Source organism: Cydia pomonella, chromosome 15, assembly GCF_033807575.1.
Source record: "Cydia pomonella isolate Wapato2018A chromosome 15, ilCydPomo1, whole genome shotgun sequence".
NCBI lineage: Eukaryota > Metazoa > Arthropoda > Insecta > Lepidoptera > Tortricidae > Cydia > Cydia pomonella.
This window is the reverse complement of record NC_084717.1, coordinates 10021251-10048699: the sequence shown is the minus strand read 5'-3', so window position 1 is coordinate 10048699 and position 27449 is coordinate 10021251. Positions and strand designations below refer to the sequence as shown.

The following is a 27449-nucleotide window of genomic DNA, read 5'->3' as shown; positions in this document are numbered from 1 at the left end:
CAAGACTAATGAGCGTTTGAAAACGGCAAGGTTCTAAATATCTTTACATCTTAATGGCTTAAACTGTGTATTCTGTACCTTTATGTAGGCGAATATAGTCCGGTAAGGCGAGCGTTCGTCGAAAGCTCTGCCTGACGGTGTTGACTTAGGTATCAATAAGCTCATGACTTATGTATGATTCTAATAGCTCTTCCTTATTTATGCAGGCACATCTATTGTGGATGTTTCATAAATATAGCTTTGCTATGGTTATTGTCATTGCTCTGTCTAAGTACTCTGGATCTGGATCAATGGATACAAGTGCAATCCGACTTAATACCTTGTAGAAAACATAAGGTTGTGACTAGGACTATATATTAACGACCAGACACACCAACAGCAAGATTAGTGTCTCACTGATATAAGGATGACTAAAAGAAGCATCAGGTTGATTCAGAAAATAAAAACAACGTTTCTAACGCTTATGTCTACACTAACGCTGATTTTTCCTCTATTTAAAACGAGTGTATTTTTTCGAAAGGAACCTATGTAGTTGTGAATTATATTTGTTTTTAACTGGGTTTTTACTTACCCGAAATAACAGCGTCGGGTATGGAGCCTGAACAATGTTCACAAAACTCGACAGAAAACGTGTATTAAACACAACACTAAACTATTAAAAATCCCAAAAATATTTTTATCTAAGGTACAAAAAAAACACTCACACATGATGACAGTCAATGACATTCCAAAGATAATATAACTTTCCTAGCTAATACTACTCTTTGTTTCCTAGCGAGTATTAATCATAGACATAAGTATGTTATAAACCTTGTTGATGTAATATGGTATAGAGCAAGTATAAAGTCTATTATGTATGTATATTTATCAATGAGAATATAACTATGTATAAGTACTTTAGTGATCGTTGTGTCCTGTGTGGACTTAGTGTGCACTTAACGACATAATCCGTCGGTCACTTGCCACCGTCAACGTTCCAACTATAATGGAGCCTACCGGTATAGCCAGAGACGATGGCAAGAGACCAGACGGGATGTCTTTGATTCCGTAGAGTATGGGACGTGTGCTCGTGTGGGGCGCAACTTGTGTTGACACACTAGCACCTTCCTACCTCCACGGTACTACATACAAAGCAGCCGAGGCCCTCAAAAAGCGCAAATACGGGAGTCTCGACACCAACTACAACTTTGTTGCATTTGGAGTCGAGACTCTTGGTCCGTGAGGCCCCGCAGCACAGGGCCTATACCGGCAATTGGCGAAACGGCTGGTGGATGGGACCGGGGATAAGAGAGCTGGCAGCTTCCTCGCTCAACGCTTCAGCATAGCGATCCAGCGAGGAAATGCTGCCAGCATCCTCGGCACCATGCCACGGGGGCCCATTTTAAATTTAGATTTCTAGGTTTATAGTAGTTTTAGTTAAGTTAATTGTAGTTTATTTGTATAATTTGAATTATTGTTATTGCATTTTTTAAAATAATCTGTAATAAAACTTTTTAACAAAAAATAAAACCGATTTCAAATAAAAATTACTAAAATCGCCATACATGTACCTATAACATTTGAAGAGTTCCCTCGATTTCTCCAAGATCCCATCATCAGACCCTGACTTGGTGCCAACAGGAACATCTCGGGGTTATACCCGATCGATAAAAAGAAAAATTGAAAATTGGTTCACGATTATCGGAGATATCAAGTAACATACATATAAAAGGAAAACTTTCGATTTAAAACATCTTATAAGTATCTATGGTTGTGTCTAACTGTTGACAATGTCAAATTAGTCACGACACGGATTAGTCAAAACGCCATTTACGACATGAATTTCTTTACTTTCCTTCTGCTATTTGTATTCCAGCATTCCAGCCTATAAGAGTTTTATATTTTTTTGCGAACACGTAAATCATTGCGATTGATTTTCCTTGAGGTTGTTTAGGTACGTAAACAATATTGTAATATAAAGATCCTTTGGTTACCACAATTTTATTATATTTACCCACAATAAAGCCTGATCGTAATACATCTGATGAATCACCATAAACAAGAAATAACTAGATGAGTAAGTAGCTGTAAGTATAGGTTAGAAGAAAGTGGTCCACCGGTAGCAGCCATATCCTATGATTAGAAATCAAGATCGTCCGGTTAAGCCTACCGGTTATAGATCTTACTATCGACCTAGTAAATGCACAAATAAAGACATGCAAAAGTACCCACACAACACTTGTGTGTGTTGTTCTTGTTGTTGTACTTTCAGACAAACTCATAACATTATAAGCTTAGAAATAGTAACTTACTTTACTTTGTAGTTTACTCTCTTTAAGAAGTGAGTGCTCATAACAATGTATGTTTGAGTTTAAATAGTAAATCAGAAATGAAATTTCTTTGTTTCAGACAAGGAGAGGATAAAGGCAAAACCACACATGTCCGCCAAAAATGATTCCGGTAAGTTTATGGTTAATAATAATATCGTCATTGGTTTGCTAAAAAACACATACTCGTACAATCAGCATCAAAAGTAGAGGATCTGACTACACGTCAAAAGTATTATATTATATGCATAGTAATCCTGAGGGCCTTTGTTTGTGTGATTATATAAGTATAAGTATATATAACTATTTAAGTATTTACAATATAACTATTTATACATTATATATATCGTTGTCTAAGTACCCACAACACAAGTCTTATTGAGCTTACTATGGGACTTGGTCAATTTATTTATTTACAGTATTATATAGATAAAATTAAGATTGTGACAGATATTTTTGATCACGAACTGTAGAGATATATCTCTATTTGAAAGAAAAAACAGTTTGTCAGATGCTTTTGGCGCGTTGTTCCATCCGCTACTATTGATGATGTTGACTGTACTACATACGTAGTACATAACGTAACTGGAAGAGATCCTTCATAGGGATAAGTTCGCCGTTGTACTACACTTTATATGTCCTACAGTCAGCATCAAAAGTAGCGGATCAAATAACGTTTCATAAGTATCTACCATTTTATAACAGCTTACCAAAAAGTGATGTCTTTAATATAGAATAACTAAGACTGTAAAAGATATACTCTTGAGCGCGAATTTTAACAATTTATCTATATTTGGAAAAGTTATCCGGAATATCAGATACTTTTCATCCGCTACTTTTGATGCTGACTGTACCTGCTGTAAAATATTTCTTATTCAATAAAGTGTTTACTTACTTACTTAAATACGTACTAGTAAGGCAGATTTACAAGTTGTCAGTATGCAATAAAAGAAAGTTTTAAGTTTTTTATTTGTTCACCCACCAATTGCCATTAGGTCTAGCATAGGTAATGTAGTCCGTCGTTTAGCGATAGGCGATAGGCGTTACAGTGAAATGCTCTGTCGTGCGACTAATATGGGGCCTAAACGTAAATGTTCCTATTGTTGCATCGTTGAACGCAAAATCATTCTACTCCATTGAGCATTTGGCTTAATTCCGTGAACCCTTCATGGTAATTGCTTCCGACATCTGCTTACTGGCCGTGTATTATCTTTAGTCGTGTGAGCGCATGCGAGTCGAGTTTTTGGGGATTCCAGTGTAGTATTTTTTGAAGTCAAGTCTCATAATTATTTTGCATCATGATGAGACAAGAATGTTGAACATTGCTAGTCTTACCTGCGCGCTACGGAATACACGCTGCATGGCGGTATGGCGATCGACGCGGGGGCGGCTCGGAGCGTGCGTTGGTGGCCGAGGCATTAAGCAACAGTGTCGAGGAGTTCGAAGACACATTTCTCATTGAATCGGTGACCAAGGGGGCAGATAAGTTCTTGAGTGGCAACCATTAACTGGAGGACACAAGCAGAGATGACTCCAACAAGGCGGAGCAATAATCTGACCAAAATCACAGTGCTTGACCGCTCGTCGTGGATATACTTATTTAGACGTATGTCCAGCTAAGAACGTCCTTGGCTGATGTGGTTAATCATGAATACAATAGTATTTGTTCTGTCGACAGATCGACTCGCACGCGATTATCAAGTGACCGGAATGATATATCGGGCGGCTGTTAAAATGTGTAATTTATATACCCTTTATGTTGCTGTTATTTTAACTGGGTTATGTTGTTGCCGTAATACAGGAAACCATTATCGATCGTCGGCAACGATCGGTTTATTCCTTCTAAATGTATATTTCTCCAATAATAGTATTTGGGTCAAAAACAATTAGAATAGATATCTTTACTATCTAGCCGTTTGAGGTATCACTAGAGACTATTGTACTATCTGTATATATTTCGGATTAACATACAAGATATTTTGTATATCCCGGAAATAATTTCTTAAGGTCTAAGAGGACTAACTGAGCTGAGCTGTATAAAAAAAATAACAGAGCTTAAAAATTAACTAACAACAGAAAATATTTTTCATACACTATATCGTCCAGCGAACTGGTAATCAGTGGGCACGTTAAAATTTAGAAATTGCAATTGCGAACCTGCCAGTTGTCAAATAAATTCATCGCAAGCTAATGAGAACGCTCCTCGTTTGTTTCCGGAATCGTAAAACAAAAGGTTATCGGAGTGCACCGCCATCATTGCCATCAATGCTAGATTATTCTGTGATGAAGATGCGACAAACAATTTTGCCGTCCACAATTGTATTCTACATATTATTTATCTACTGCCTAAGGGCTTGACATAGAACACTAGTGACATAAAATACGATATCTAGGTATTTTTTTCTCAAAGTACTTAATCACCATTTGCAAGTAAGAAAATTTTGACAATGTCCTATGGAATGATAGCTTCCGCCGCTACACAATTTAACATGTATCAATATACTCGTAACGTTCGCCGTATGTTAACGTTCGTTGATTGAGTGTGGTGCAACTTGCCCTGGGTATATAAAGTGAGTCAATTGGACGCTATGTTAGATTAAATTGCAGGCCTCCAGGACTCCCTCAATAATTTTAGTTGACAGTTATTCACTATTCACTAGCTGCTCCTCATCTGTCCATAGAATGCTTGTTTCATGAAACACTGGACCTACACCGCTACATGGAATAAATGTTCTTTTCACTTCTCAGTCTGGACGTTTCGTTGATGGGATAAGTTTGCCTTTGTACTGACTTAATCTGGGGCATTTAAATGAACATTTTTGGGTTGACACGTTGAAAGGTCTGCGAACGGTTCACGAAGCTTCATTCGATTCGTGGTTCCTGTCGTCGTCTAAAAGCTCATAGTAAATAACCGCCATGGCCAACAACCAATATAATTACATTCGTTTAGAAAATATCTTGTTTTGATATTAAATGTTTTTTTTTACTTTGTTGTCATAAATAGACAATTAAGTAAGGTAGGTAAACTTAGTGCACAATAGATGACACCCTGTTCTAATATAACAGTGACAAAAAATCGTACGTCTACTTACCTCATTCCATTTTTAGGGTTCCGTAGTCAACTAGGAACCCTTATAGTTTCGCCATGTCCGTCTGTCTGTCTGTCTGTCTGTCTGTCCGAGGCTTTGCTCCGTGGTCGTTAGTGCTAGAAAGCTGAAATTCGGCATGGATATATAAATCAATAAAGCCGACAAAGTCGTACAATAAAATCTAAAAATTTAATTTTTTTGAGGATACCTCCCCTACACGTAAAGTGGGGGTGAATTTTTTTTTTGCTTCAACCCTACAGTGTGGGGTATCGTTGGAAAGGTCTTTCAAAACTAATAGGGATCTTCAACAAACATTTTTTGATAAAGTGAATATATTCGGAGATAATCGCTCCGAAAGAAAAAAAAATTGTGTCCCCCCCCCTCTAACTTTTAAAACATAGGTCCAAAAATTATGAAAAAAATCGTGGAAGTAGAGCTTAAGAAAGACATTAAATGAAAACTATAGCGGACATGCTCAGTTTAGCTGTTTTTGAGTTATCGCAAAAAGTTCCCCCTTCATAGTAAAAAGACTTACTTTACCTAATTAGGTACTGATTGTGCAAATTTGCCTATTTGTTTAATTCGCGTGACAGGTACCGTTTCATCCCTTGGTTAACAATTTACTATACTTTAAGCTCCAGTTTAGCTTATTGTGACGGAAGAGTAACTACGGAACCCTACACTGAGCGTGGCCCGACATGCTCTTGGCCGGTTTTATTTATTCTATTTTTACGCAATTAAGTTCTGAATTCTCAGTTCACAGTCATTCTCCGATGTTACCAGGAAACAAATAAGATGAAGAAGATATCTTAATTTATTTTTATATTTACTAATATGTTTGTTTTGCCTTCGACTCGGCCAAAGACGCCGTAAGCCTCGAGAATATTCGACCCATATCGCCGTGACTCGGATGGCCGAGTGGTTGACCATCTGCGATTACAGAAACCGCTGGTTCGATCCTAGCCCCGGGCACTGAAGGCCTAATAAGTGACTTTTTTTTCCGTATATGACACCTATTTCAGTTTGTTGCATGCGAGGTCGACAGGACAATTTGAGGAATTATTACTTATATTTTTATGCTATGAGCATTTATTCGTATTTATATATACATATTAACGTTCCTATTAACCTTTTGAGAAAGTCCACGTTATAGCGCAACATGGATTATTACGGAAAGCGGAATTAACATGGATTATACCCTTTTTAGGGTTCCGTACCAAAAAGGTACAAAAGGAACCTTTACGGTGAGACTGTCCGTCCGTCCGTCCGTCTATCACATCGCTAAATATCTCGAAAACCGCTTAAGCTATCGAATTGAAATTTGGAACATAACAGTTATGATCAACGCTAACCTAGACACATTGAAAGTATTATTTATTTTTATGTAAAATGCCCAATATGAAGGGAAATTTCAAAGTCTAGTGAGTAGGTCAAGTGATACCCATCATTAGAATTCAGTATGCAATTTAACCAACTTTACGTGTGAAATTTCCACTTGAAATTTCTATGAGATTACATTAAGTACACCTGTTTTCAAATAAAAGAACAATTTTTGAAATCAGTTCACATGATAGAGAATTATTCTCGAAAAACCAACATACGGGCATTACATCGCGCAAATTAGTTAGACAATTAGCTGATAGATGGCGCTGTACACAATAATACTTAGTATAGGTACTTCTGATCAAAAGTCTTTCGCCTTCATAGTTATACGAGATAATTCAAAGTTTGTTCGGAACCCTCGGCAAGCAAAACGAACTCGCACTTGGCCGATTTTTGTATGTTATTGACACAATGAAAAACTAGGTTTATAGGTTTTCTTTACTATTAATTTAAAAATCGATCGACATCAAAATCAAAGTAATTTGTTATGATTTAGTTAGTGGCAACCGTTTTCTCCCGAAATGGAATTTCATAGAAAAAATACCGTTATTTCGTTAGATTCAAAACGCTATTCTTCCCTCTTAACCCCTCGTGCTTATATTGGTACCCGAGCAAGTGAAAGATTCTAAATTAAACCACGAGCGTAGCGACACAGCGAGTGGTTCGATAATGGTATCTTGAGCGTTGCGAGGGTTTCAAGGCAAGAAGGTTAAACAAACTTTTCACCGAGTGAAGCACAAAAAAATTTACCAGATGTTTACATTAAATATCAAATCCAATTAAACGCTATTAAATTTTTATCATTTATAGTCAATTTCACCAGCCAAAATGAGGAAAAAACTCAAGATTTGCATCTAATCACTTTGCCACTCTTGTGGATAAAATGCAACTTTCTCATCAATTTTTGAAGTATCAACTTATCAAGAGAGCCTTTACCAGTTGATGTGGTGAAAAATAGTTTGCCACCCGTCCCCAACTTCGCCTTTTCATTTTTTATTATGAAAATTATACTAAAACTTATTTCAAATTTTAAATACGGCCATGAATCCCATGATACAATTTATAGTAGAATTATGATGTAGTTCTAGTCAAGGGGAATTTAGGGTACCTAACTATTCTTGCCAGCCCTTATTTTATATGATCTGCAACATTGATAACGGGATTTGGTCATCTCTATAGCATACTTGCTTTTGGTCTTAGATGCACTATGTTAGGGTTGACATGCGACGGACAGTTGTCTGGAGATGACAGTGATTACGTTAGCATTTGCCCTTGATGTATGGCGCTGGAACGGACAGGATGTGTTTAGTATTCTTGGTAGACGTTCGTCGATCGTGAAGAGAATACGATACATGTTGTGGTTATTCATTCAAGTTGTGAGTTGCAGTTTGCAATGGGAATGTAAGATACCTACCTATTAAATTAAATACGATCGGCTCAGAGCTGTACAAATCGTGAACCCGTGAAGAATCCAAAAATTGAATCGACAAATAAGGAACGAGGATCGGTTGAATAATGCGACCTGTAGAGGAGATTGAGGAGAACAGCCGGAAAGCCGGACATAGGAAAGTATTTTTGCCCAATCTGAAACGGAGTCATTTATCGAACCTGCTTACAAGATATATTTTACGAGAATAACATGTAGAGGAGAACGGCTGCAGCCGGACAGACGGCTATACTAAAGCATTTTTTCCCAATCTGAAACAGAGACACTTGTCGAACCTGCTCACAAAATTTTACGAGAATAACCTGTAGAGGAGAATGGCAGCAGCCGGACACACGGCTATACTAAAGCATTTTTTCCCAATCTGAAACAGTGACACTTGCTCACAAAATTTAAAATGACCTAATCGTTTTCCCCGAATCTGATACGGATACACTTATCGAACCTGCTCACAGAATTTTACGAAAATAACCTGTAGAGGAGAACTGCCGCATCCGGACAGAGGGCCATACGAAAGTATTTTTTCCCAATGTGAAACGGAGACGCTTTGCACTTTTTTTTGCTTTGCTTTTAATATAAAACCTAATTTCCGATATGAATCAAATTCATAATTATGGCAATAATGTGCGTAGGTACGTCATGACGTCATATTGTGTTATATAGGTACATGTACCTATACTGATAGGTACATGTACCTATACTCAAATAAAATGGCAGTACCGGTCATATCAGCGACCAATTTCAAAGACATTGAAATGCCACGCAATCCTTCGTCCGTTTTCGATGTAAATATTGTATTGTGCCTATTCAACATATTATTTGTTTTTTTTTTTTAATATACTACGTCGGTGGCAAACAAGCATACGGCCCGCCTGATGGTAAGCAGTCTCCGTAGCCTATGTACGCCTGCAACTCCAGAGGAGTTACATGCGCGTTGCCGACCCTAACAAGCGCTGCGATATACACGCATCAGCGCCAAGAGCTGCTAGTGTATCAAATAAAATAATAAAAAATAATATAGAACACGTTACTATCTCGGCGAATGGTATACTTTAAAAAAATCATTAATCATAGACATGATAAGGTCTTGATGACAGTTAGCATCAAGAAAAGACACGCAGCAGGCAGTTTGGCAAAGTTAATGTCAGTTTAGATTCTTATCGCCCAGGCACGCGACTAGTCATAACTGCCTTTGAAGTGCTACCGAATCTACATTAAGCAGCTGGTTACTTGTATGATCTTGACCTTTAAGCATGGTATACATAATTTTGACAGATACGCCTATCTCAAATGAAACACAATGAAAACCAAAAAAAAAAGTGAGCGATTGATGAATTGATAAAAGCGCGGTTCCATACTGCCCTGTTTTACCGATCGTATAAATATGTAGGTGACTTAAGGCCAGTTGAACCAACCACAATCGACGGACTGATCAAGTTCACCCAGCAGAGAGGTATGACACTTCCCAATATACGATAAAATTTTGCGACCGTTTTGACGGTGAGTTTGCAGTCGCCTACCTTTAATCTTAAGTAACGACTATATTTAAGAATAGCACTTTTTTAATAAATAATATATATAGACACATGCTACAAGTATTTTTAATTTTTGGAAAGGCATTTGCATACGGAGCCTCTCCGCCATCCTTCTAGCTCCTTGGGAGGTTAGATTAGGAAGATTAGGAAGTCTTGTATGAAGTAATCTGTACTTCCAGTAGTATATTGTCGTGGTATTCCCTTATCTTACGCCGGATCGCTATAGACTAGGATGCGTAAATCGAGGGGCACCGCTCGTGAATATCCGCCTCCGTGCGCATTTTATGATACCCGCGGCCTATTAGCATTTGTGCGGGCCTGATGAGTGGAAAAACAGGATTAAGAGTCCTTATTCCTACAGACGAGCGTATTTTGTAAAATGCTTCCTTTTTCATTCAAGATTACGACGTAACTATTAGTATTTATTCAAAAACTGATAACGTACTTAAATAATCGTTTCCTAAACTAGGGGCTCCAACAGTTCAAATTTTCATTTTCTCTTTTAAACCTCTTTTTTAATGAGGTTTTTTGGGAGTCTTTTCCAAATTTTGCAGTGAGATGTGGCGTTTCGGTTCTCAATTTTGCTATAAACAAGAATCATTTGGTACATGAATGACTACAATTTGATTCAACATATCTCGTACGAGGGGCTGGAATGATTAACAATCGAAGATTCATTTGAAAAAACTGATAAAATACCTTCCGAGTTTTCTTCATTTTTTTGGCGAAAACAGGGTTTTATTATATTTTATTTCCGCAAATTGTACGCATATTTTGCTTTAAAAATAATATTATAGCAAACTGTAACTTTATGTTAACCTATAAAAAAAAATCGTAACTATGGGACCTACATTGCCGTAAATTTATATTTTTTTAAAACACGTATAAATCACGCAGCAGCGACGCCCCGCTCTCAGTCCGCGCGGAGCGCGCTTAGAGGACGGACCTGTGCTCGATTGTCAGGCATTCGTTGCGATCGTAATCAGCTACGGAGTTCCGAGAAGTGCTATATACTGCGATTAGAAAATCTTAATAAAAGTTCATTTTTTACAGTATGCCTAACAGACTCGCTTATTGATGGATTTTCAGTGTTACTTTTTTTTTAATACTAAGTCGGTGGCAAACAAGCATACGGCCCGCATATGTACGCCTGCAACTCCAGAGGAGTTACATGCGCGTTGCCGACCCTAACCCCCTCCCACCCCTCGTTGAGCTCTGGCAACCTTACTCACCGGCAGGAACACAACACTATGAGTAAGGTCTAGTGTTATTTGGCTGCGATTTTCTGAAAAACGCATTTTCACTTGAAATTACGTTAGGGTTTGCATTATCATTTTTGACCCGGATGAAGTCCTGCAAGTTCTCATGATGGAGTCAGGAGTTGGTCACTAGAACTCCTAATCTACTAATTATAATCCCATCGTGTTTGGGCTCAAAAGATTTGCCCTGACGAACACCATCGATCTAGATGAGGTCCAGGGTCTCATGATGGAGTCAGGAGTTGGTCACTAGAACTCCTAATCTACTCATTATAATTCCATCGTGTTTGGGCTCAACAGAGTTGCCCTGATGAGCACCTTCAATCTAGATGAGGTCCAGGGTCTCATGATGGAGTCAGGAGCTGGTCACCAGAACTCCTAATCTACTCATCATAACTCCATCGTGTTTGGGTTCAATAGAGTTGCCCTGACGAGCACCATCAATCTAGATGAGGTCCAGGGTCTCATGATGGAGTCAGGAGCTGGTCACCAGATCTCCTAATCTACTCATCATAACTCCATCGTGTTTGGGCTCAATAGATTTGCCCTGATGAACACCATCGATCTAGATGAGGCCCAGGGTCTCATGATGGAGTCAGGAGTTGGTCACCAGAACTCCTAAACTACTCATCATAACCTCATCGTGTTCGGGCTCAATAGATTTGCCCTGACGAGCATCATCAATTTAGATAAAGTCCAGGGTCTCATGATGGAGTCAGGAGTTGGTCACTAGAACTCCTAATCTACTCGTTATAATTCCAACGTGTTTGGGCTCAAAAGATTTGCCCTGATGAGCACCATCGATCTAGATGAGGTCCAGGGTCTCATGATGGAGTCAGGAGTTGGTCACCAGAACTCCTACTCTACTCATCATAACTCCATCGTGTTTGGGCTCAATAGAGTTGCCCGGACGAGCATCTTCAATCTAGATGAGGTCCAGGGTCTCATGATGGAGTCAGGAGCTGGTCACCAGAACTCCTAATCTACTCATCATAACTCCATCGTGTTTGGGTTCAATAGAGTTGCCCTGACGAGCACCATCAATCTAGATGAGGTCCAGGGTCTCATGATGGAGTCAGGAGCTGGTTACCAGAACTCCTAATCTACTCATCATAACTCCATCGTGTTTGGGCTCAATAGATTTGCCCTGATGAACACCATCGATCTAGATGAGGCCCAGGGTCTCATGATGGAGTCAGGAGGTGGTCACCAGAACTCCTAATCTACTCATCATAACCTCGTCGTGTTCGGGCTCAATAGATTTGCCCTGACGAGCATCATCAATCTAGATAAAGTCCAGGGTCTCATGATGGAGTCAGGAGTTGGTCACTAGAACTCCTAATCTACTCATTATAATTCCAACGTGTCTGGGCTCAAAAGATTTGCCCTGATGAGCACCATCGATCTAGATGAGGTCCAGGGTCTCATGATGGAGTCAGGAGTTGGTCACCAGAACTCCTAATCTACTCATCATAACTCCATCGTGTTTGGGCTCAATAGATTTGCCCTGATGAACACCATCGATCTAGATGAGGTCCAGGGTCTCATGATGGAGTCAGGAGTTGGTCACCAGAACTCCTAAACTACTCATCATAACCTCATCGTGTTTGGGCTTAATAGATTTGCCCTGACGAGCATCATCAATCTAGATAAAGTCCAGGGTCTCATGATGGAGTCAGGAGTTGGTCACTAGAACTCCTAATCTACTCATTATAATTCCAACGTGTTTGGGCTCAAAAGATTTGCCCTGACGAGCACCATCGATCTAGATGAGGTCCAGGGTCTCATGATGGAATCAGGAGTTGGTCACCAGAACTCCTAATCTACTCATCATAACTCCATCGTGTATGGGCTCAATAGAGTTGCCCTGACGAGCACCATCAATCTAGATCAGGTCCAGGGTCTCATGATGGACTCAGGAGTTGATCACCAGAACTCCTAGTCTATTCATCATAACTCCATGGTGTTTTGGCTCAAAAGATTTGCCCTGACGAGTACCATCGATCTAGATTAAGTCGAGGGTCTCATGATGGACTCAGTAATTGGTCACCAGAACTCCTAATCTATTCATCATAATGGTAATTTGATGGTGCTTGTCGGAGTAAATCTATTGAGCCCAAACACGATGGAGTTATGATAAATAGATTACGAGTTCTGGTGACCAACTCCTGACTCCATCATGAGACCCTGGACTTCATCTAGATCGATGGTACTCGTCAGGGCAAATCTTTTGAGCCCAAACACGATGGAATTATAATGAGTAGATTAGGAGTTCTAGTGACCAACTCCTGACTCCATCATGAGACCCTGAACATCATCTAGATTGATGGTGCTCGTGAGGGCAAATCTATTGAGCCCAAATACGATGGAGTTATGATGAGTAGATTAGGAATTATGGTGACCAACTCCTGACTCCATCATGAGACCCTGGACTTCATCTAGATCGATGGTACTCGTCAGGGCAAATCTTTTGAGCCCAAACACGATGGAATTATAATGAGTAGATTAGGAGTTCTGGTGACCAACTCCTGACTCCATCATGAGACCCTGGACTTCATCTAGATCGATGGTACTCGTCAGGGCAAATCTTTTGAGCCCAAACACGATGGAATTATAATGAGTAGATTAGGAGTTCTAGTGACCAACTCCTGACTCCATCATGAGACCCTGAACATCATCTAGATTGATGGTGCTCGTGAGGGCAAATCTATTGAGCCCAAACACGATGGAGTGATGATGAGTAGATTAGGAATTATGGTGACCAACTCCTGACTCCATCATGAGACCCTGGACTTCATCTAGATCGATGGTACTCGTCAGGGCAAATCTTTTGAGCCCAAACACGATGGAATTATAATAAGTAGATTAGGAGTTCTGGTGACCAACTCCTGACTCCATCATGATACCCTGGACTTCATTTAGATCGATGGTACTCGTCAGGGCAAATCTATTGAGCTCGAATACGATGGAATTATAATGAGTAGATTAGGAGTTCTAGTGACCTACTTCCTGACTCCATCATGAGACCCTGGACTTCATCTAGATTTATGGTGCTCATCAGGGTAAATCTATTGAGCCCAAACTCGATGGAGTTATGATGAGTAGATTAGGAGTTCTGGGGAGTTCTGGTGACCAACTCCTGACTCCGTCATGAGACCCTGGACCTCATCTAGATCGATGGTGTTCGTCAGGGCAAATCTTTTGAGCCCAAGCACGATGGAATTATAATGAGTAGATTAGGAGTTCTGGTGACCAACTCCTGACTCCATCATAAGAACCTGGATGGACTTCATTCGGGTCAAAAATAATAATACAAACCCTAACGTGATTTCAAATAACACTGAAACTCTATAGCACTAATGTGCGCAAACGATTGGCATCTTGACTACGCAGCATGGGTGCGTAGCCACCATGCCAATCGATACGACAACGAAACACTATCTGTCTCTCTCTCGTACTAATATGCACAAACGATTGGCATCTTGGCTGGGCAGCATGGGTGCGTAGCCAACATGCCAAACGTTTACGATACGACAAGGAAACACTATCTGTCTCTCTATCGCACTAATATGCGCAATCGATTGGCTTCTTGGCTAGGTATCATGGGTGCGTAGCCAACATGCCAATCGTTTACGATACGACAACGAAACACTACTCTCTCTCTATCGCACTAATATACGCAAACGATTGGTATTTTGGCTAGGCACTAAGCAAGTGTGTGGCCAACATGCCAATCGTTTACGATACGACAACGAAACACTATCTGTCTCTCTATCGCACTAATATACTTTATTTATACCTGCAGTCATTTAGTAACTTCTTCATTTTCCATTGGTGTGAAAGAGACAGAATAAAGAGCAAGGGTTATAGTACACTCTGTAGTCTGTACACTTAGTAGTAGTGTACATAAAAAAAAAAACTACTGTGCATATACAATAAAATAAAGAGTGCCCATATGATATCATATGACACTAAAATTAATGTTGCTTGAAATTATATTGAAAACTATCAAGATTATTCTAGTCTGCATTGAAACGCGCGTCGCGTTGCCGGCGCTCGCGTACCGAGCGCCAACGCCATCTATCGAGCGTTATTTCGTGAAATCGGAGAACGCTCCAAGGATTAAGGGCTCTTAAAGCGATATCGTTATTCAACCTCCCTTTTTACTCTAAAAAATACAGTGTTTATCTGAAAATAACCTAAATAAAAGTGCTCTTAACACTGACTGAAAACTTTATTTTTAAGTAAATATGCGTATGTTCAGTAGGTTTATATTAATCTCCCTCGCGCAGTTGATCCTTCCGCTGGCCATTATGCGATTTTATATTATTTTTTTAAAAGGAAACAAAGGTTAAACCCGTTGAAAGGGCAACGGAAGCCACGATCCGCTATTCACGCGCGACTGTTTTTAACCCCCTTTTTTTATATACCACCTTTGAGCACGTTTCCTTCGTCATTTAAAAGGGCTATTATTCAATTCTTAGTAATTAGGGCGGTTGTAACGACCGCCTTAATTCCACGCGCCAAAGACAATAAAACATTTTAAAAAGTCACTGCACATGAATAATAAATATGTACGTATGTATGCAGACAATTAGCGAAATAATAGAAGCGGAATATATGGCAGCTTTCATAATAAATGTATATGCAGCAATTAATATCGGCGAAATTTTGTTGCGAAAAATGTCTCTCATCGGTTTCACTTTCTGCCAATTAGCATATTCATATTTTTTTCATACTTCGAAAGCCGTGTGATAAAACAGGCCGGGTAACAACGTTAACAAGAGCTGATGCCGATATTCGGAGAAAATGGCGTGATGATTAAACTGCAATGTTATGAAATACTTTCTCTGTTTGTAGACGTCATGGTGGCGTAGTTTATGATTGATCGTAAAACGACCGCACGATTTTTCTCATGATATTTTACAATGTGTTCTTATTTCATAGTGGCCGTGTCGTAGGCGCGCCCTTTCATAGTTATCAATGTACAAATATGTATAGAAAATATTACCTTCATCCATCAATTAGTATTTAGTTTTAAATAATTCTGCCAGATCAGAGTAATATAAATACCACTAATACCTTATATATCATAACACTTATGATTTCAAAATTGTCTATGACTATATACTCGTATTGGTGGCGCATATTGTCCAATATTAATTTAAACGTTTGTAGTGGTGAACCCCATGATATCCTTAAAGCGCATGATTGAAACGGTGGTAGGTACTGTGCACACTCTTTAACGTCATGTTTTTGTACTGCGTGCCTTGAAGCACCGATGAATCCAGCAATAAACCGGTACCCCTAGTGTAAATAAATTCGATTTCCAAACGTGACGTACGCGTTTGCGTTTAGTCTCATTTTGTATTGGATTTCGAAAGAGCGCGCCAAGCGGGACGTTTTGGAAACTCAAAATCCTATACAAAATGAGACTTAACGCAAACGCGTTCGTCACGTTATGATGTCGATCAAAGTTACACTAGGGGTACGGTACTCGGAAAGTCACCATGTGCTCATTACGTAAGAATCCCATAAATTATCATGTCACATCAACAGAATCAGTAACTATTATTAACTAGCGTTACTGGTTTGAGAGCGCGTTTTTATAAAATGTTACTGTTCTTGTTGACCGAGTGAAAGCGCAGGTCTCAGTTTCAGCTTGGGCTTGCATTTTTACATGTGCTCGTCTACAGGTCGCATTTATCAAACGATTTTTTTTTGTAATTTAGTGAGTAGCTTCGATAATTATACAGATTTTTTCTGTTGAACAGTTTTTATATTTTTTTCAAAATGTCGGAGCATAGGGATTCGCTAAGTTTATAGCTCATAGAGCCACTAGTTTACTTTATTTCACTTTATTGCAGTAGGAACGCTAAGCCCTAACCCGAAATATGTACGAATTATATATTTATTGTTCCTTATTTAAACGACTGCCCAAAAAGGAGTGTAATGTTTTCAGTGTTCACGTTTTATGTATATAGTAAATGTTTAAGAAAGCTATATTAAAACTTACACAAAAACAGATACCTAAGTAAGTACCCAGATATAAGTCTTCTAACCCAAAATCAGTGGCGTAGCATGGGGGGGGCGGAGGGTGCGGTCCGCACCGGGCGGCACTTTGCCGGGGGCGGCGCTGCGGAGGTGTCAGTTAAAAAAAAAAAAAAATTAATTTAATTTTTTTTTTAATATACTTAAAAAAAAGTTAATTTCTTCCAGTGTTTTTTCGTCATTTTTTTGTTACCAAATCCGGGTACCTATGCAGGTTCTATGCATGGGTGATGCAAGCACAAGGTTTCTCAATAACTATTATTTAGGAAACTTATTTCGTTTCAATGTTATTTTAAATAAATGTCTCCTTACGCATTCTTTGTACTTCACCGTAATACGGCAATGACAGACCGTCGTTTCACATGACTTTGAGTAAAAAGCAAGATATAAAAACAAGCTAGCGAATTGCTGCAGCTGCCCCAATTTTTCGATTTCGCGGCTTCTCGTATGAAACTAGGCAGTATATACTAATATAATATTTTGGTAAACGGCCTTTTGAGCTAAAAGATACTGGTAGAAAAACATCAAAGATACGCGTTACGCGTACATTGTTGCAACACGAATTACACCTTGGAGGCAATCGACAGCATTTTTTGCTTACAGAAAATAATGATTTAACGATTACCGATGACTGTTTCATTGGATATATTCACAAAGTTAGCGAGTAAAAAGATTAAAAAAAAAAAATTAAACGGTGTTTCGTGTCAACTATACTGCTCAAAAAGTTAGATACCCGGAACGGAACGAGTCCTTTACTCCTTTGGTGGGCGGCAGCTGGCGAGCCTATTGCACTTATTACATAGTAATACTGAATTCTCCATTATTCAGATTATTCTATTAAGTTTTCTCTGTAATGTTCCTAAGTAATATTCTACCTTCTATTCTATGTCAAAAAATGTTAATTTCACTTTTCAATTCAATAAATAATACAATAAAACTAATAAAAGTACTCTTTTTACACCATGCCCAAATTTTTTATAATGGATGACAAAAATAAGAGGGCGGCAAATTTGGGATCCGCACCGGGTGCGAGTGACCTATGCTACGCCACTGCCCAAAATATATTTGTTAAGTCAAAACGCTTCTCCAATCTCTTACTTTGTTCAAAATCTCTTTCTATACATATACTCATGCTAAAGGCAACATTTCTGTACTTTCTGTTTTTTCTTTCTTTTTCTTCCATTTTTGGCACCTACTAAAAACGATAAAGTACTTCCCAATTTCGATCACTTTTATTTTCTCAAGCGCTCCAGGGCTTTTAAAGGCATTAACTAAATACACCGGTGTTCATGAATCATAATTTGGGAGAAAATTTGGCGAAAATTGTAGGTGTTCGGGATTACCGGCTCGTGCAATAACAATTTGGGATGTAAAATTCAAATTGCGGAAGATGTCGGCATCGATAGGAGAATCATTGAAACAGGGATGTGTTACAATTTACTGTGCGAGCTCGAGGAGATTGAGTTCTAGAAAAAACCTGTGTCACTTGACTTTTGAACTTATAACAACTGCGTAATCGGGAAATGCTCTTATATAGTTTGTTAGAGCATATAACTCATTCGCGCTCGTTAAGCGATGTTAATGATGCCTGAGGTGTCTGGAGATTCACAACGCTTAAGATAACCAGTGTATATTTCTTACGGATCTTGAGTTCAACTTATATTAAGTAAGAATTGACAATCGACACAATGTCTTGTAAAGGTAGCTGTTGTTATTGAGGTCCCTGGGGATGTATGAGGTCTGTGGCGTGCATTGTCGCTGATTGATCGTGTGTCCCAGTAGGGTCGACTTGATGTTAAAACATGTATAAATGTCTTTGGGGGTCGCAAATAATTTGAACTTTAATTCCTGTACAAATTTTTTTAATGTATTTGATCTAAGAATAGAGTTCATAGAAACTAATTTCAAGAGCGCGAATCTATCGCTCTCATCTGCTATATTTGTTCAAGTTAGCAGATATATATAGGCATACTATACTTTGGCGACCGGTTCGGCCTAGTCGGTAGTGACCCTGCCTACGAAGCTGATGGTCCCGGGTTCAAATCCTGGTAAGGGCATGTATTCGTGTGATGAGCATGGATATTTGTTCCTGAGTCATGGGTGTTTTCTATGTATTTAAGTATTTATAAATATTTATATATTATAATAATAATAAATAAATTCATTTATTATATATATCGTTGTCTAAGTACCCTCAACACAAGCCTTATTGACCTTACTGTCTTACTTAGTCAATTTGTGTAATAATGTCCTATAATATTTATTTGATTTATTTATTTTATTATACTGTAGAAAATTAATTACGTATAATTGCAGAAAAAAATGTGCTATTTTCAATCAGAAGGGTACTTATTGTGATTTGTCAATAAGGCGCTATTTCGATAAAGCTTAAATTTGAAATCAACCTTATCAACAATCAACAACCAACAATGTGACCGTTTACTTGAAAACTTCACAAATGTTGGAAGTGATCACTTAGGTATCGATTTTTATTTCGAAATGTGTTTATTCGATAGCCTAATGAGACATAAAGTGCACAAGCTTACAAATACATTGAGGCGATAGTACGTATTGTAGGTATCTGTCCTATTTACTACCCATACCTACCCATGAAAAACTAAAATGATTTAGTACTTGTGAACGTGATCTTGTGATTTGGTTTAAAAATAGATGAACAACGGTGGCTCTATAGAACCTGGCTTATTTGTTACCTCTAGAGGTAGAGGTGGAAAATCCTAATTACCAACGACTGCCGTATTGCCAAAGAAAACAATAAAATGTTTCGTTGCAATCTCCAACCGAAACTGCAATCTGCAGTTTTGTTGTGTCTCGGTAACGAGTTGGCACATTTTTCTTTGTTTGTTTGAAACTAAATTCTCTATTCAGCAACCCTTCAACTTAATGGTCAACTTTCAATTGTTTAAATTGAAGAGATAAAAAGTATTGCCAGTTAAAACTAAATATGTAGTTTTCCTTAATGATTATATTTTTATAGATTACACTGAAAGAAATGTTTGCATAACTGTAACAAACATTTTGGTTACTGTTTACACAAAAATTGGGACTTGCGAACTATGTGTTATATCTTACAAAACCTGTTTGGCTATCAGTGTTCAGTGGCTATCAGTGTTCAGCGTTTTGTAAATTTATGCAAAGTTTATTTTCTTATAACCGTAGTTTAGTTATTTAGTAAAGTTACAAAACCAGTTCGGCTATTTATTTTTTTCAGTGTATAAGCGCTGGTGGCCTAGCGGTAAGAGCGTGCGACTTGCAATCCGGAGGTCGCGGGTTCAAACCCCGGCTCGTACCAATGAGTTTTTAGGAACTTATGTACAAAATATCATTTGATATTTACCAGTCGCTTTTCGGTGAAGGAAAACATCGTGAGGAAACCGGGCTAATCCCAATAAGGCCTAGTTTACCCTCTGGGTTGGAAGGTCAGATGGCAGTCGCTTTCGTAAAAACTAGTGCCTACGCCAATTCTTGGGATTAGTTGTCAAGCGGACCCCAGGCTCCCATGAGCCGTGGCAAAAATGCCAGGACAAGGCGAGGAAGAGGTTTTCCTTAATGAGTTGGATAAATGCATTTTCCATACCTTGGTTAAACTAGGTTTAAGTAACTAAGTAAAAATAACTTAAACCTTCTGAGACTTTCATAGTATTTATTAATAGCCTACGCCTATACTATATTGCCCTCTATGCCAAACATTGCCTGTGTCTGTCTTCTGATATTAAGAATTATCCTAATAATAGTGGCCATTCCCCATTATAAATATGCATTAATAAGATATAAACAGCTGTTTGGTAAGAAATCATTGTTTCTTAAGCCAATTAAGCCAGGCAATGTTTGATATAGTAGGCCGTGTTCAGGAAGTTTACAGTTATACCTCTCTTTAGTCACAGCTTATAGTATTACTGTTACTTATAGTATTAATTTTGCCATTTGCTAATATAAATATAAAATAATGACTCTTTGTTTCAGATGATAGTCCGAGTGTGGTGCGAGAGCGGCGCCGGCTGGGCGCCGACAGCCGTCCCTGTCACTCCGCAAACTACGTGCCGTGATGTGCTAGAGTGCTGCCGCGAGCCGGGCGACGAGCCGTGCCTGCTGCTCAGCGTGCACCCGGCGCACGGAGGTGGGTACACGAGAGACACGTACCACTGACAGTCATCCCTGTCACTCGGACCACGTGCCGCGATGTGCTGGAGTGCTGCCGCGAGCCGGGCGACGAGCCATGGCTGCTGCTCAGCGTGCACCCGGTGCAAGAAGGTGGGTACACGAGAGAAATGTGCCGCCGACAGTTATCCCTGTCACTCAGACCGCGTGCCGCGACGTGCTGGAGTGCTGCCCCGAGGCTATCGATAACCCGTGAAGAATGTGGGATGGAATTGATACCTGGCGATGTCAAGGTGGTAAAACGGCCTACCCGTGAATAATCAGTTCTTGGATTTTTTTTTCGTAGGTCCCTCGGAGGGGTCACTGACAGTGTAAATTCAAAAAGTAGACTGAATCAGGCTCCTGTGTATATTCGAAAAACGGTTTTTCTTGAATAACTCGGCCATTTTTTATTTTACAGTAAAATCGTGAGGACAAAAATTGTAGGAAATTTGATTTTCTACAAGTTTGGCCCTTACAATTTTTCTTCTTGGATCGATATTTTGGAAATTAAACCTGAAAAACGCGACAAATTCAAAATATTATCATTATCTCCTATGTTCCACGTTTTACGGCATGAAATGGGTAATTAATTAAGTTGTATTTATCAATTGTAGGTTATATTAAGTATAAATATTCTTGTTTTACACCATATTTTAAGTTCGCGAAAAGTGACATCGCATAGCACAAGTTCCTGCTCAATAAGTTTAGCTTGGAAGATGCCGGAGACGCTGCTCGGAATATTTTAACGATCCGGTTAACGCTTCTGTGATGCAAAGTCGCATACTCGTCGAAGGCAACTGTAGAACTAAATAGGCTATCTTAGTTTGAGTGTGTATCATATGCTAAAATAACAATACCTACCTAAGATCTTTTTCTTTAATTTTGAAAAATGCGGTCTAGTCAAAATTAGGAGCAAGTTCCGTTTCGTCTAAATCATCTGAAGTCGTAATTGTACTTCATTTAAAACGTACGAATGAATCAAATGTAAATATTTAATGTACAAATTTTTCTAGGGGGCATTGGGCGTTGTTCAATTCGCATGAACAAATTTTGTAGAGTTACAACAAAATCTTTATCTTAAAAAGTTCAATATCGGCAATAAGACGTGTAAGGTATCAAAAAATATATTATAAACAAAAACTTGTTTAAACTTGGTAGCTGAAGTCCTGTACCTAAAAATAACTGCCGAATCACAATTTGTTGTCTTCGTTCATTAAATATCGACAAAGTTGGTACCGGCTTGACAGAAAAAGATGTCAACATCCTGTTAGGTAACTGTCCGGCAGTGATGTACCGCCGGGACAAAAACCTCGATCCGTTACTGAGATATGTCACTTTAATTCACCTTAGCAGTACTTGATGGGCCGCTAACTTGAGACTTGAGTCTATGGCGCCTCAATACACTAGGGAAGTAACTTCAGAAGGTAAACCTTTCTACCACAATACATACAGCACTTATAATAATTATACGTAGTTTACCGGAAAGCATTAGGTACCCCAAAAATATGTCATTAAATGAGTCTACTTTTGTTTTTGTCAGAAGGTGTAGTAGGTAACTACTTATAATATATTGCTGTGGTTTGATCCTTTTTCAAATGTATACTGTATCCCATTATATTCTTACTTTCATATATATAAAACGGATGATAAGATTTCTGAAAATTAAAATACTACATACCTATGTACTTATACCAAAGCAGCTTCGGATATGCAATTTATTTTTATATGACTATTTTTTAAACTTTTTTTTAAAACGAATTCAAATGACTAAACCGAAATTAAATTTTTAACGGAAAGCTAAGAATTGTTCAGAACAAAAATCGGAGAGGTTAATTAGGCAATCTCTGTACATTTTCCCGCAGAAAATTGGACATTGAAACAAATTTCTAAGGGAAAAATGGTAAGATATAATATCAGATAAGAATGTTCATGCATGTTTAGCATAAATTGGCTACTAAATAAAATGGTACTTTATTCGTAAGTTATTCGTTTGGCCCCTGTCCAAAGAGCCCGAATGACCGCACTCGCCAACTAACCTGTTGATCGCACTTACCCATAAAATTGGACCTGACCGATCGTTTTATGAATTGGCATGCCTACATGAACGGAACTTTGTATTCTAAAAAGCTGCTCCAGCTGTGTAGGCTTTCAATATTAGGTATTAAGTAATTTTCATTACATTACATACCTACATAAGTGCAATGCGTGTATAGAAAATTTTCATCAAGAACATACATACTTATATTATATGCCTGAACGATGAAACAAACATTACAGAAAACAAAAATTACATCGCTAAAGTGTAAGTACTTGATTTGACTGAAAAATATCATTATTGTATTGTTCGTGTCATTCAAGATGACGTGCAGATGTGTCAAATCTAACCTTTAATAACATGACAATACGAGTCAAGACACGCGTCTTCGTAAACGACATGATCTATAGCTGCTAACGGCGCAAAACGAAATAATTACATACATACTTCTAAATGGATCAACATTATACGTCGTTCAAGCTCAATAAAATTCGACATCGAATAATATCTGTATTTTATTCATCAGCAATATAATTGTATAAAGAGTATAATATGTATATCATGGAAAATTAAATAAACTGCGCAATTTTCCAGTTTAAAATTCTCGTCGCGTAGGTGACGATCTAGCCTGAATTAGCGCCCGCGGCCAAGACGCCTAGTTTGTCCGCAGCCCTCGCTATGAAATTTATAAATGTTACCAACCGGTAGATAATTGAAAACTTTGCCGTAATACTATGTATTACAGCCGACTATCACCACAAACAACGACGTCATGGAACAGTATTTCCTTCTTTAGCATTTTGCGTCCGTTATAGCTATTTTGTCGCAGTCGCAGCGTGGAGAATTGATGATGATCTGAGATTGTAAAGGCTGATTTACATGTGTAGGAGGTGTTTTATTTTTCTAGTTCTATGAGCAGCTTTCTTAACGTGGAGAGAAGCAATCAATTAGTAAGTGTACCTAAACAATTTGAACTTTTATCAATCTAACACACAGATTTCGGTAATTAGCTACTTACTATACAAACAACATACATTTAAAAATTGTAAGGCTTAAAATTACCGAGACTAAAACTTATAAGGTCCTCACATGTTAATGGAAAACATTTACTGAGCGTAAATAAGGAAGGATGCTTGAATACGCCCATGAAATTCCACAAATTATCAAAAAAATCGGCCAAGTGCGAGTCAGCCTCGCGCAGGAAGGGTTCCGTACCATTATCTATGAAAACGGTCACCCATCCAAGTACTGACCCCGCCCGACGTTGCTTAACTTCGGTGATTGGATGAGAACCTCGAGATAATGGAGGAAGGAGATGGAAAGAAATATTTATTTTATTCTGTTTTTTGTATTTGTTGTTACAGCGGCAACAGAAATACATAATCTGTAGAAATTTCAACTGGCTAACTATCACAGTTCATGAGATACAGCCTGGTGACAGACGGACGGACGGACAGCGGAGTCTCAGTAATAGGAGCCCTTTGGGTACGGAACCCTAAAAACTTGTGCATACCTGCTGTTCGTTATCATAACTATCACTGCCATCAGCAAACTCGAAGTCTCGAAAACCGCATGTCATATTGGGTGCCTACATCACTTATAATTAGGTAATAGGTAGGTACTTAGTACTTACTTACATTATTATTATATTTTACAAGTAACTGCCTGTTTCAAACTAAGGTTATTGCCATAAACCTACAGGGATAGCTATTTATTATAAACCTGTCTAGCGCCTATTGGCTACAAGTTAACAAGTATTTAAGTTATGTTCTATTAAGGTGTTAGTACTCAACTTGCATTAATTGCCTAGTGTAAACCTACTAAGTGTCTAACACGCAATAACAACTATAAATTTAGTATTAAATATGACAGTGGTTAGAGGGTTGTATTCTAATACATTTTATTGGAAATGTCGATTAAGATTAGACTGTATCAGACAAGATTTACCTATACATTTGTACCGTCAGCCGCAGAAGTAGCTATGTTGAAGAAGTTTTCAAAACATATGAATATATTTATTTATTTATTTATTTATTTAAACTTTATTGCACAATATAACAAATAAAGTACAAATGGCGAACTTAATGCCTAAAGGCATTCTCTACCAGTCAACCATCAGGCTAAACAGAAACAGTAGTACGTGCAGGCATTAAACAAAAAAAAACAGAATAAGTAATTTAAAACAAGCAAAATAGCGATAAATAATATATACTAACGGCTATAAACTTACATAAATATACTATAATTAAATATACATACATATATATTAATTTATGTACCCAGTGCAAAAAATACTATGACTACGAAGGACAATTAACCAGAGAGCTTGTCGAAAAAGTGCTTGCGTAACATACGCTTAAACGAGAGCTTGGTTTGAGCTTTTCTGATGTTGAGTGGGAGATCATTCCAAAGCCGGATCGCCTGAACGGTAAAGGAGTTAGAGACAAAACCAGAACTATGACAAGGAACAGTAAGCTTGAGACTACGGGACTCGCGAAGGGTGCAACCTGTTCGGGCAGTTATAAAATGAAATTTGGATCTGAGATAGTCGGGTGCTGTTGGATCGAATAAAACAGAGTATAGTGTGCACAAAATTCGCAACGATCTACGTTCACGAACAGGGAGCCAGTTAAGCCGACGGCGATATGCAGATATGTGGTCATATTTACGGAGTCCGAAAATAAATCTGATACCTGAAATATACCTTTGTTGGTAATAGTTATTTACGATACAAGTGCGGAAAGAAATAAATTCGCAACCGATTCGATTCGACCGAAGGGAGAGTTTTAAACAATCAAATAAGCTTCTCGTTTGACTAATGAAAAGTTTGTGGCCACAAAGTTGACCAATGTGTAAAACACAGAACTCAAAAGTAGATATAAGAAAGAATTATTCATGTGTTAGGACTGGTCGACTGGTAGGCGTCTCGGGCGACCCTAGGGCAGGCTCGTTCTTTGCCCAGAGGCTAGGCTTGGCTATTCAGAGGGGGAATGTCGCTAGCATTTTGGGGAGTTTTCCGGAGGCGGGTGATTTTGGGGAAATTTTTTATATTTAGTTTATTTTTTTTTATTTTTTTTTAATATTTTAATTGTATCTAGTTATTGCTTGTTTAGTTTTATAGTTAGTTGTAGTTAGTTGTAAGTTTGATTTGTGTTTGTTCTTTTTAAAGTGTTCGTCTGTAAGTTGTATATCTGTATTATGAAATAAAGATTTTTACTATGTGTTAGGTGTTGACATTCTTAAAGCTTCTTAACCCTTTACCAGGCTAAGGGATATATTTCCCACATGCGGCTCTTCAAACATGTGTTCTATTTTCGATGATTAAGACTGACATTCGATTGTCATTTTTGAACTGTCAGCCTGGTAAAGGGTTAAAATATTGCCAACGATATTTCAGTAAAAGCATTCAGGCGTAAGTAAAAGTGAGAAGTGAGGAAAGGGTACCAGTTAGCGGTTATATTATCCGAGACTGATGCTTTCGGTGCGTGGCGCATTCATTACCTACATTAGATTATATGCAAAATATGTGCGTAGCGAGGAAACTAGAAGCGTACAAGAAGCAAAAAAGTGAGATTTCTGGGTGAAATTTTGAAACTAAGTAGAGTTTTCTCAACTCTCAACTGCTATTGACAAACACAACTTTGAAATAGGTAAGTAGTAAAAAAAACAAGTAAAACATTAAATATCTGTCATATATTTTTTTTATTACTACATCCGTGGGGGCAAAATGTATACACTTAAATTCTGCTATATCAGTCCTCGTGATACAGTCATCTGCAATAATATGTTACTATTAGAAGGCCCCAAAAATATGTAAACGCTCATATGGCTCTACAAATAAGATCGTGTCAGATATTTTTGCGGTCTTCGTTGTATAACATATTATTGCAGGTACTATCGATGTTATTAGGCGAATTGTACAAGTGTACACCATAGTGTGGGTCTCCAGATCATAGCGTCAATAACTGATAGTGGCATAAAAAATAAATACCATTTTAATTTAAATATCAGTGCGTCGCGCTCACTCACATTCATTACGTCCATCATTAGCTACCAACGCATCGGCCATAGCGCGCAGATGCAAAAAACAGAGACGCCACCATAATTGCCTCCTGGCCGTGGGAAAGATATGTCCGAAATGCCACTTTCACTCTCACCCGGAACCTTTAGCCCAGCCCGTCCTTTATAA

At 38.3% G+C, this 27449-nt stretch overlaps 1 protein-coding gene across 1 annotated transcript in view; it reads left to right on the top strand.

Moving 5' to 3' along the window:
- Positions 1-27449, top strand: part of LOC133525745 (apoptosis-stimulating of p53 protein 1-like) — a 322549-nt gene that overhangs the window by 83240 nt on the left and 211860 nt on the right. Inside the window, exons 2-3 of the mRNA XM_061862118.1 lie at positions 2389-2439; positions 21049-21202. Coding sequence (XP_061718102.1) covers positions 2431-2439; positions 21049-21202 — 163 coding nt within the window. The 5' untranslated portion in view covers positions 2389-2430. The remainder of the gene's footprint in view (positions 1-2388; positions 2440-21048; positions 21203-27449) is intronic.